The sequence below is a fragment of the Colobus angolensis genome, unplaced genomic scaffold (genome assembly GCF_000951035.1).
Source record: "Colobus angolensis palliatus isolate OR3802 unplaced genomic scaffold, Cang.pa_1.0 Scaffold259, whole genome shotgun sequence".
NCBI lineage: Eukaryota > Metazoa > Chordata > Mammalia > Primates > Cercopithecidae > Colobus > Colobus angolensis.
Window position 1 is genome coordinate 514,669 of NW_012115810.1, and position 12,741 is coordinate 527,409.

The 12,741-nt window shown below is 37.2% G+C and overlaps 1 protein-coding gene across 1 annotated transcript in view; it reads left to right on the plus strand.

Moving 5' to 3' along the window:
• The window catches only part of GRB14 (growth factor receptor-bound protein 14), a 74,964-nt gene that overhangs the window by 33,104 nt on the left and 29,119 nt on the right, over positions 1-12,741 (plus strand). Inside the window, exons 3-5 of the mRNA XM_011947083.1 lie at positions 7,262-7,383; positions 9,314-9,388; positions 12,254-12,391. Coding sequence (XP_011802473.1) covers positions 7,262-7,383; positions 9,314-9,388; positions 12,254-12,391 — 335 coding nt within the window. The remainder of the gene's footprint in view (positions 1-7,261; positions 7,384-9,313; positions 9,389-12,253; positions 12,392-12,741) is intronic.

Consider the following 12,741-nt stretch of genomic DNA (forward strand, 5'->3'; position numbering starts at 1 on the left):
ATTAGATTATTATATTGATTTCCTAAGGCTTCTGTAACAAATTACAAATTTGGTGGCTTAAACAATAGAAATGTATTCTTTCACAGTTCTGGAGGGTCACATTCTTTGCAAGAACCTTAGGGAGATTCCATCCCTTGTCTGCTACAGCTTCTCTTGGCTACTAGCTTTCCTTGGCTTGTGATGATTTCACTTCAACCTCTGCTTCCCTGATCACATTGCTTTTCCTCTTCTGTCTGTGTTAAATCTCCTGCCTCTCTCTTAAAAGGATATTTGTGATTGGATTTAGGGTCCACCTTAATCCAGGTTATTTTCACCATTTGAATATCATTAATTTAATGATATCTGCAAAGGCTTTACCATATAAGGCAACATTTACAGGTTCTAGAGATTAGGACCTGATATCTTTAGGGCCATTACTTAGCTTACTACAGGTATTATAAGAATTAAATACAATAATGAAACAGCTCTCAGACTTAGACATGCAGAAATGTAACGTCATTACAGTATTTTGAATTAGTTTCTAATACTGAGTCACCTGGCTTAAGAACAGACAATTTATTCTTCTATTATTTGTTTGTTCTCTGGATTGTTCTTAGTCTTCTTGAGGAAAATAATCAATGCAGTTTTTATCAATGAGTTCCATACACATTTAAAATGTGTTCAGTTGAAGGTTGAGACCTACCTTCACTCCTCCAGCACTCTGTTGGGACATTTAAATCCGCAGAGGGATATCTGTCTAACTTTCATCCAACTGTTGTCTTCATGTTGTAGAAACTCCTGCTTTTTAAGCTTATTGCGTAATCATGATGACCCTTAGGTTCACGGTCTTCCTTTAGTACTTCCATATTTCTTCTTGGGAACTTGGTACTAAAATACTCTTGCCCCGTACTGGGATGCTATGGACTTGGCATTGTTCTTAGCTATTGCTTCTCTGTCATGCTTGGTGAAGGGCTTTTATTTAAGGCTGGAGTATAGACTTTTTAAGTCTATACTCTGATTCAAGCCACATACCACTGTTAAACCTATCTGGAATCTTACAACTCTTAGTGGGTTCTATTCAGGAAGGAGACAGGATGTGTGAAGGGGTGGCCTGCCCCTCCACACCTGTGGGCGTTTCTCGTTAGGTGGAAGGAGAGACTTGAGAAAAGAAATGAGACACAGAGACAAAGTATAGAGAAAGAAAAAGTGGGCCCAGGGGACCGGCGCTCAGCATGCAGAGGACCCACGCCGGCACCGGTCTCTGAGTTCCCTCAGTATTTATTGATCATTATCTTTACCATCTTAGAAAAAGGGAAGTGGCAGGATAATAGGATCATTGTAGGGGGAAGGTCAGCAGTAAGACATATGAATAAAGATCTCTGTGACATGAATAAGTTTAAGGAAAAGTGCTGTGCCTTGATATGCATATGCAAACATCTCCATAAACCTTTTTAGTGCATAAAGAGCAGCATTGCTGCTAGCACGTCCCAGCTTCAGCCCTAAGGTGGCTTTCTCCTTTCTCAGTAAACAGAACATACAATCGAGTTTTACACCAGGATGTTCCATTGCCCAGGGACGGGCAGGAGACAGATTCTTTTCTCTATCTCAACTACCAAGAGGCCTTCTTTCCTCTTATATTAATCCTCCTTAGCACAGACCCTCCATGGATGTCAGGCTGGGGGACGATTAGGTCTTTCCCTTCCCACGAGGCCGTATTTCAGACTATCACATGGGGAGAAACCTTGGACAATACCTAGCTTTCCTAGGCAGAGGTCCCTGAGACCTTTGGCAGTGTACATGTCCCTGGGGACTTGAGATTAAGACAATGGTGATGACTTTTCACAAGCATACTGCCTTCAGGCACTTGTTTAACAAAGCAACCCTGCACAGCCCCAAATCCTTTAAACCTTGAGTCACCACAGCACATGTCTCTTGCAAGGACAGGGTTGGGGGTAGGGTCACAGATTAACAGCATCTCAAATACAGAACAAAATGGAGTCTCTTATGTCTACTTCTTTTTATATAGACACAGTAACAGTCTGATCTCTCTTTTTCCCACATTTCCCCCTTTTCTTTTCAACAAAGCCACCATTGTCATCATGGCTCTTTCTCGATGGTCACTGTCTCTTTGGAACTGTTGGGTATACCTGCAGACTAACAGCAGACAGAACAGGCACACAGGGATTAATATGAAATTTACAATATTAGTACTTCAGATGGTCTTAACCAAAGTGACAGGGTTAAGATTTGCAAGGGCATCAGCAACTACTGCAATTGCCTCAGTTTCACAGTCTGATCTCTCTTTTCCCCACAATGTGGGGTCACTTGGGACCCACACCATCCAGTTACCATCTAGCTCCCTCACAGTCTCCACTCCACCAGTTTCCTTCAATCACTCTTTAACTCTGCCTCCTTTCTCAGAGGGCAGAGGGTGGGTCCCCACAAATGACAATGGAGGATTGGCTAGGCATGCTTCTTCCTAAACAATTATATTTGTCAAAAATAGATAAAATCTACTGTGAAGCTCAAAAAAAACCAACAAAATGCCTCTTTGCTATTTTTTCCTTTCTTTATAGTGTAGTATGAGGGCAGAATTCATAGTGTTTTCTCAGAGGTAGAGATAGGTAATGGGTCCAAGGAAACACAGGTTGGCAAAGCAAATAAACAAGCATCTTTATTGATATCTTGAAATTGTCTCCCACTGCAGTTGCAAAGAATACAGATACAGTGCTTAGCACATAGTGCATTTAATAATGTGTACCTGTGTTTCATAATCTTGAAATACCAGCTGAGTTTACATGAGAAGTAAACAGAAGTAGGACAGATTTTTTTTTTATTATACTTTAAGTTCTAGGGTACATGTACACAACAGACAGATTTTTAAGAATGCCGCTTCCCACTTGGTAGCTCAGTGATCACTGGATGTCTGTCCACTTTGATTGTCTTGCAGTTTTTCTAGCTTATTGCTGGTAACACAGTCCTTCCAAGTGCTAAGGCTGAGAACCTTGACGTCTTCCTCAAGTACTTTCTTTTTCACTCCATATCCAATTTGTCAGCAAATTCTGTTGGCCCTACCTTCAAAATAGATCAAGATTCTGTGTATTTTTTTTTTAACCACATCAACTGCTACCATGCTAATCTAAGCTGCATCATCTCTCATGGGGTTAGTTCCAATAGCCTACCAAATGGGCTTTGTGCTTTCAGCCTTTTAAAATCAGTTTCTGCTCCACAGTGTGATCCTATTGTAACTTGTTAGTTCGTGTTATTCCTGTGTTCAAAATGACTTCCCATCTAACACAGAGGAAAAGCCAAATCCTTACTATATAGACTGCAGGGCTTTCTACAACTCATCATCTCATCACCATTATTTCCTTAACTTCTTTTCCTGGGATAACCCCTTTTCCTCATTCAACATTAGCCACACTAACCTCCTGGCTGTATTTCAAACATACTAGCCTTTCTCTCACCTCAAGGGCTTTTTTTCTTACTCCTCCTCTTTATCTGCTTGGCTCCTGTCCTCTTCTCCTTTAGGTCTCTGTTCAAACATTATCTTCTCAATGAGGCCCTCTTGACAAGCTGTTGAAAATGGGTTCCTATCGCCTGTGTCCTCAGCACTTTCTCTCTCTTCCCTGCTCTATTTTTCCCTGTAAGGTTTATCACCACTATTGTGGTAGATATTTGCCCCTCCAAATTTTCTGTTGAAATGAGATCCCCAGTGTTGGAGGTAGGTCTAGTGGGAGGTGTTTGGGTCATGAAGGCAGATCCCTCGTGAATGACTTGGTGCCATCCTTGTGGTAATGAGTGAGTTCTCACTCTATTCATTCACACAAAAACTGGTTGTTCAAGAGCCTGGCATGTCTATTGCTGTCACTTGCCATGTGACACACCTGCTCCCCCTTCACCTTCCCGCATGATTGTAGGCTTCCTGAGGCCTCACCAGAAGCAAGTGCTGCTACCATGCTTCCTGTATAGCCAGGAGCCAAATAAACCCCTCTTCTGTATAAATCACCCAACCTCAGTATTTCTTGATAGCAACAAAAAATGGACTAAGACCACCACTTTTTATGAGTCACATTTTATTTATTATCCACATATTCCCGTTAGAATGAAAGCTTCATGAGGGCAGTTATTTTGTTACTGTCTTCTCCACTACAAAATTTTTCACCCTAAGATGAGTGTTTGACATACTGTGGACCTTCAGCAAATATTTGTCGAATGGATGAACAAATGACTAAGTTATAACTAACTGCCAGACTATATGAATTTATCTATAACAAGCAGAAGCAGACAAGCTTTTTGGGCAGGGTTCACATTCATACACATGTTTTAGGAGGTTTGCTATGCTATCAGTGTCCATGTTGGATTAGAAGAATGAGAAAGTAGAGGTTTGAAGATTAGTTAGGCTGAACAAGAAAAGGCAAAGGTCTAAATTGAAATGGTGACAGTGGGACCTGGTGTGGGGGTTGTTAGTTGTGTGAGAGACACCCAGAGGAAGAATCCCTGCTATCTGAGAATTTCATGAGTAGAAGATATTGGAGTAGAGGTAGAGAAAGTTGCAAAGGTGAGCTGTAGTTCTACTTTTTTAGAGAGAGTGTGGTAAAAATGACAGTAATGGAGATAGGATAATTTAGGAAGAAAAAGCCATTTGAAAGGGAAAAATGTAGATGACTTTGTTTCATTTTTAAATTTAAAAAGTTTTTTGGTACCATTTAAAATTTTGTGTATGTACAGTTCAGTGGCATTATATGAATTCACATTATTGTGCAACCATCATGACTGGCCATTAATCTCTAAAATATTTTAATTTTCTCATACTGGAACTCTGCATCAATTAAACGATAACTGCTCATTCCCTACTCTCTCCAGCCCCTGGCAACCCCCATTTTACTTCCTGTCTCTATGAATTTCATTATTCTAGGTACCTTGTATAAGTGGAATCATACGGCACTTGTTCTTTTGTATTTGTCTTATTTCTCTTAGCATAATAGCTTCAAGGTTCATCTATGTTGTAGCATGTGTCAGAATTACATTCCTTTTTAAAGCTGAATATTCCATTGTATGTACTCTGTATACCACATTTGTTATCTATACATTGTTCATGGACGTGGACTTTAGGTTTTCACCTTTTGGCTATTGCGAATGATGCTGCTATGAACACTGGTATACAAATTTCTGTTTGAGTCCCTGCTTTCAATTCTTTTGAGTAAATAGCCAGAAGTGGAATTGCTGGATCCTATGGTAATTTCTTTTTTTTTTTTTTTTTTTTTTTGAGACGGAGTCTCGCTCTGCCGCCCAGGCTGGAGTACAGTGGCTGGATCTCAGCTCACTGCAAGCTCCGCCTCCCGGCTTTACGCCATTCTCCTGCCTCAGCCTCCCTAGCAGCTGGGACTACGGGCGCCCGCCGCCTCGCCCGGCTAGTTTTTTGTATTTTTTTAGTAGAGACGGGGTTTCACCGGGTTAGCCAGGATGGTCTCGATCTTCTGACCTCGTGATCCGCCCGTCTCGGCCTCCCAAAGTGCTGGGATTACAGGCTTGAGCCACCGTGCCCGGCCCCTATGGTAATTTTATGTGTCATATTTTGACTTTGGTTTTAGACACACTGTGTTTGTGGTGGTGGACCGTATAGCAGTTAGGACAGGAGCATGGGTGAGAACAATTATAGCCAGAGATTTCACTTCAAAAAACCTGACAAATGAGTTGGTTGAAGAGGTGAGAATGGATTAGTTTATAGGGGAGAAAGAAAGGAGTTGAACCAGGGACTGAGATGTAGGAGGAGAAGGAGCTAGTGGAGCCAGTCAATGGGATAGAAAAGGAGCAATCAGAGTTAGTAATAGAACCCCAAGTGTTGACATACACTTAGCTTAAACTCATCCATATTCATTGAACACTCCTACGAGAATCTCCTTTTGGATGAATAAATGTCTATTTAAGAATGATATTACTTTCAAGAGTTTGGGTGTTGTAGGTCACAAATCACTACTGAATGTTGAATTTCTGAGACATAAATGCTTTTTAAAAACATCCTAGAAGCAGTAAAACAGCAGAGAATTTCCATATTCCTTATTTGGTTGTTCTCCATTTCCTGTTTTGCATTGGTAATTTCCAGTTTCTTTTCTTTTCTCCACCTTTTATTGAAGTATGGCATACATTAAGAAAAGTGTACAAACCAAGTGTGCACAACTCAGTGAACTCTCAGATATTGCATATACCAGAGTAACCAACCCCAAGATCAAGAAAGAGTGTTATACTCACCCCAGTGATTCCCTTCATGCCCCCCACTTACTTAGTATCTCCAAAACCCTTTCTAGCACTACAGATTAATTTTGCTGTTTTGAACCTTATGTAAGTAGAATCATGCAGTATACATTATCTGTGTCTGGATTATTTAATTAAATATTGTGTTCAGGAAATGCAATATGTATCCATATTGTTGTGGGTTGTTGTAGTATATTTTCACTGTGTGCTTTTACATAATTTACTTATTCATTCTCATATCAGTGGGCATTTGGGTAGTTTCAAGTTTGGGGCTATTATGAATAATACTACTGTCAACATCCTCACAGTTTCTTATAAAGATAGGAATTTTGCATGCTATATTCGCCTCTTTACAATTGCCTTTGCTTACTTCATTTAAATGCCTTTTCTGCCAAGTGCCTTCCCACCCTACTTAATTATCTTCATTGTTATTACAAAATATATTTTCCTTAGTATTAGCTTTGAAATAATAAAGTGCCCCAAGGAATTGGGCTTCTTAAAAAAAATACCTATATCTACTTGTATTAAAATTTTCCTTTTAAAGCATTTATTTTAATTTTTCTCAGCTATCCAGATTAGTCTGGACAGTCTTAAATGCACATGAACCTGTCAAAATTCTTCATCTCTTAATGAAGTGAATTGTTCAACCTTGAAATAAATATTTTAATTTTGGCACCATGGTAAGTTGGAGAAAAAAGTAGCTCCCATATACTTCATGCAGATTTGTTATCAAGCTTATATTATTTACACAGTAAGAAAAGGAAATTGAGATAACAAAGAGTATATTATGATATTTTATACATGTTTTCTTTTTAGACAACAGTCTGCTTTGGTATAAAAATGAACATTAGTAAATTGAATATTGATGAGAAATTTTATCAATCTGGCTATTTCATAATTAAGTTGAAATCTGCTATGTTTAATAAAGATGCGTAATACGTGTTATATGTTTGTATGTGTCTGTGTGTGTGTGTATATATGTATATTTGTCTATCTGTCAACATACTCGTTGAAACATTCTTTACAGAAAGAACAATAGAAGACCATGAACTGGTGATTGAAGTGCTATCCAACTGGGGGATAGAAGAAGAAAACAAGCTATACTTTAGAAAAAATTATGCCAAATATGAGTTCTTTAAAAACCCAATGGTAAGTGAAATCCCCATTAGTAGTTATGGAAAATAAATGAATCAGTTAAATTTTATGCAAAAAAGATAGTCACTATAAATAAAATACAGTCCTGTTTGGTAAATTGTAGATGAAGACTCTGGTCCTTTAAAATTATACCCACATTTCTCATGCTAACAATGATTAGTGAACATTATACACAGAAGTTCAGATACACAGGTGTAAAAGTTTTTGAAACCATATTGGTAAAGTCTGAATTGAGATGAATTTGGTTTATTTAATTTAAAAGTATTAGGAAACCTAATTTTGCCTTTTGTGAAAAGGAAACAGTTATACATTTGATGTGGGAAATGAATTTTTATAGGTTCTCAAACAGATTAAGAACAAGTGTTAAGCAAAATATTATACTTTACCACTTTCTACAGAATTTGGGAAATTTAAATAGATTTTCTAAAGTAAAAGCAGACTAATGATTGTTGAGAGTGTTATAACTTAGCCAGAAATTAAGATTGACATGAATCTTGCTGTTCCAAAATTATTTTGTTTCCAGTGCAGTAATTTTTTAACTAAGTAGAAAGGAGATAAAGACCAGTGCATTATCTAGTAAATACTACTTTCATTGTAGTTCTCTTTAAAAGAAAATAAATGTATGTCACATTCTAATGAAGACTAGGGATCTAGAAAAGTCAGAATAGCCTCTGGGCTCATTATTTTAAATTGTTTTTGTCTCTGAAGCTGAAGCATATTTTTACACTAAGTTTTGGATGATAATTGGATTGAAATGATTCTTTATGAAAAATATATGATACACACCATAATAGAATATTTTCAAACCCTGAAAGACCTCTCACGTTCTCTTTTATCTTAACCTATTAATAGAAACATAATAGGATGATCTTTGGCAAAGAAAATTAGTCATAATAAAAATTAAATAAATTCAAATGTGAAGGGAAAGTGTTTTCTTGTTGTGAGTCTTTATTAAAATCAAGAATTTAAAAAGATATATTTAAAGAAATACTGTTCAATGCTTGTTTTTTATTTTATTTTTTTATTTAAACAAGGCTGGACATTTGTTTTGTAGAACTATTGCAGTGGTTCTTAACTGGGGGGTGGTTTGACAATGTCTGGACACAGTTTTGGTTGCCACAACTGGTGGTGGGGAGGACTGCTGGTGAGCAGAGGATAGGAATACTGTAACATCTATAATATGCAGGAGAGCCCCCTCAACACAGAATTATTAAATCAAAATGTTAGTAGAACTGCTGTTGAAAATCCCTGTCCTAGAGGAAATACAGTAGAATATATTTTCCCAAACTTGTCTAATCATAAAATTTACCGAGGGGAGAGTGCTTATTAAAAACACAGAATCCAGGACTTGCCCGGACCTACTGAATCAGAAACTCCAGGAATGAGGCCTGGCAATTCCTGTTTGAAACAACTGCCCTGGGTAAATTTTATGATTAAAAAGTTTGGAAAAATGGTAGGTAGCAAGAACTGGACTTTTAGCTCCCCAGCTCAGTTTAAGTCCTGACCTCCACTGTGTTGTGGGCTATGACCTTGGGCATACTCTAAACTCTACTTCTATGAGCCTTTTCTTTGTAAAATGGAATGGATAGTCCATTTGTACCTGATAGACTGGTTGCAGGACTCAGGAAGAAGATGTGGGAGCAAGCACATTGTCGACTTCAGGACAGTGTTTTATAACTCAGGATACCTGAATCCATCCACATCTGCATTTTGTGGGGGCATTTGCTAATCTTTGCACCCAACTCCAGACATTCTCATTAAGGTACCTATGAGTAGAGTCTAAGGACGGACCTTTTCAAAAGCACTTTGGGTGAATTTTAGTCACACCAGTTGAAAGAACTTTTGCTTTTGATTACTATATTGGTCATAATTGAATCTTTTCTAGCACGAATTTTGTGATAATTTAACTGTGTCTTTTTGACAGTATTTTTTTCCAGAGCATATGGTATCTTTTGCAACTGAAACCAATGGTGAAATATCCCCCACACAGATTTTGCAGGTAAATATATTTTTATTAAAATATATAAATAATAGCATAATGAAGGAAAACTTTAAAGTCCTTTTTTTATATGCCCAGATTTTGAAAAGTTATGCTTGAATTATTATTAATATTTTTTGCTGGAGGTAAAACTAAAAATAATAGCACCCAGGTAAAGAATGCCCTAAGTCAATAAAGCTCTTTACCAACATTCTTCTTCCCAGTTTTAGCCAATTGTCAAAGGATTTTACATATTTAAAAATGTGTGTCTTAAAAGGAAACTTGCAATTTTGTTATGTGGTGTGTGTAAATATTATGTTAGTCTTTAGAAAAATCATAATTCTTTGTAAAATACAGATATTTTACCAATGGATACTCAGTATTAGCTTTCATAATAAATGCCCTCAATCCTATTTGTAACAAAATATTTAGCAAATAAATGAAAGGAGATAAAAGATACAGGATGCAAATGTATTCACTAGCATTTGTAATAGCTGTTATGGAAATCCTTGCATAGAATTGTGAAATATTCTTAGCTGAATTAAGAAGACTAGTTATCTAATTAAAAATCTCCTTATTTTTGTTTCTATTGGACTCACTTCTTCCAAACTGGGGATGGCTCAAAGACATTGTTGTTACAATAAATGAATAATTTCAGTTATTTTATTTTTTGATAGATTTGTAGATTTTACATCAGAAGCTCTACAGTTGTTTTTCACAGGTTAATGTTGAGCAATGTCTTTATAATGGTTGCTGTTTGAGCTCAGCCCCATGCGTCCCCAAACCCACTCAGTATTCCCTGATCTTTAATGAAGACAACTTTTAATATTTCCAGTATTGTTTGACCTTAAAAATATTAGGTTGGCAGAGCTATCATGGATTTTTCTGTGGGCTTTTTAATAGGTTATATTTCATTTTTGTGCTTCAGAATATTTTTGAAACATGATTAGTCCCCAGAGATTTTTCTAAAAGCTGCTTCTGTGCTCCTGGGTTTTTACAGAGACACCCCGTCAAAATGTTAGGTAAATGGCAGCAGCAGCTGTGCCCCAGGACTTTCAGATCTCAGCCCTCTGAATGCTTCACCACTGTATTACAACACAGTGGTGGGATGGAGTTTTTATTCCACCTCCTTTTGCAAGTCTTCCTATAGCACAGTTATATTGCTTTAATGTTAAATTATAAAAACAAGAAAAATCATAGGCTTTGGAATCAGATAGTCCTGCATGTGCCCCTGACCTCTTCTCTCCACTGAGGCAATGTTTCCACTTTTTAAAAGGTTTCTTCTTTTTCTAGTGTGACCTCTATGACTCTCTTTTTAAAATTTAATTGGTTTGGTTTAATAACTTGGAAAGCACTCAAACTAAAAAACCTACTTGCCTGTTTTGCATGTCAATTAATTAATATCTGTGGCTCATTAAATTAAATTTCTTTTAGTAATTTACTTTAAAAAACATAAATATCTACTATCAGCATTTCCTTGAGTAGCCTTTTAAAATGTGTTACGTTATTTTAGTTAATAAATTCCCTTATTTCAAATGTTTTCCATTTGTTTATTCGGAGGAATTTCTACTTTCTTTTTTTTTAATGAGACACTAATGCATTTCCACTGTCTTATTAAGGATGCTGAGCACAACCACTCAGTTGAGCTATTCCTTTTCATTGTCATTTTCTTGACCAACACATGCCCACTGTCTCAATTAATTATTACCATGGAACAAACTATTCCAAGCCTTTGTGGTTTAAAGTACCCATTTACATTTTGCCAACAATTTGTGGGACAAGCATCTGGGAAGAGTCTAGGTGGGTGGGTCATCTCTGAGGCACATTGACTCAGTGCTGGGGATTGAGGATCCCCTTCTAAGACAGTTTTTTGACTGCATGTCCTTTGACTCCTTGGTGTCTCTCTCTCTCTCCCATGTTTCCCCCCACTTTCTCTCTCTCTCTGTCTGTCTCATGGTGTCTCATCCTGTAGGGCTCTTCCAGTTGTATTGGGCTTCTTACCTGTGATGGTCTCATGGTAGTCACATTTCTTATGTGACAGCTGGATTCCAAGGGCCAAGTCATGAAAAGCACCAGGCTAGTTGTACTACACCTAGAACTGGCAAAGGGTCACTTCCACATATTGTATGGGTCAAAGCAATGAGAGGCTTGCTCACATTCAAGGGAGTGGAGAAAGACTCTACCTTTTTGTGATTCAGGGGCAAGATGACATTGCAGAAGAGCATGTGGGATGGAAGACATTGTTGCCGTCCTCTTTTGAAAACATGACCTACCACATTCACCCACAACTGAGAACCATAGATGACAAACAAGAGATAGTTTTATTTGCTTTATCCTCCTCAAGGAGGTGAACTTGGCTCAACTTCCTGCTTCCCAATTGAAGTCAGCATTCTGGTCTTACTTATACCATAATGAAGTTAATAGGTAAACCTGTAATCTCAGGGAAAACCACGGAAAACAATGAAAAGTATATCAGGACTTAACGCTGTGGATGACGTCCAACTTTTTGAATGGACATTCAATTAGCTGATAATTTTGGTAGTTAGATAACTACGTACTATCACTTAGAATGTATATTTTGTGAACTCATTTTCATTTAAAACATCTCAGGTTTTTAAAAGACTCTGATTTATTTTCTGTGTGTGTATGTGTGTGTGTATACACACACAGAGATAGAGAGAGAGAGAGAGAGAGAGAGAGAGAGAGAGAGACGGAGAGAGACACCAAGGACTATCAAAACACACACACAGTTAATTACCGTAATGTTACATGTTATGATCCTGTGTGATTTTTACATGTTTATATTTGAAATCTTAATATGATTAGTATAAGGTTACCATATCATTCATTTAATCATAGTTTGAAAATATGTAAATTTTCTTTCAGATGTTTCTGAGTTCAAGCACATACCCTGAAATTCATGGTTTCTTACATGCGAAAGAACAGGGAAAGAAGTCTTGGAAAAAAATTTACTTTTTTCTAAGAAGATCTGGTTTATATTTTTCTACTAAAGGGACATCAAAGGTAAATTGAAGTATCCAGGATGTGTTATGAATGACCTATTAAGCTGTAAGTTAAAACATATTTACTTTGCTGTATTTATTATTTTATTACTTGATGTTAAAGGTTGGTCTTTGATTTTTTTTTATTTAAAACATCTGCCTTGGTTATTTAAACACTAACTACTCAGTTTTACTTCACACTGGTTTCAATGTAGTATCTTTGATGGAGTCTGGATACTCTTATTTCAGTATAACATATGTTACTCCTTTGTGCTCACTCTGAATTCACTCCTTTCTCCTCATCCTTGGCTGCAGAGTTTGAAGCCTGATGTAGTGTATACCTTTTCTTTTTACCCCAGGTCATACTGCTGA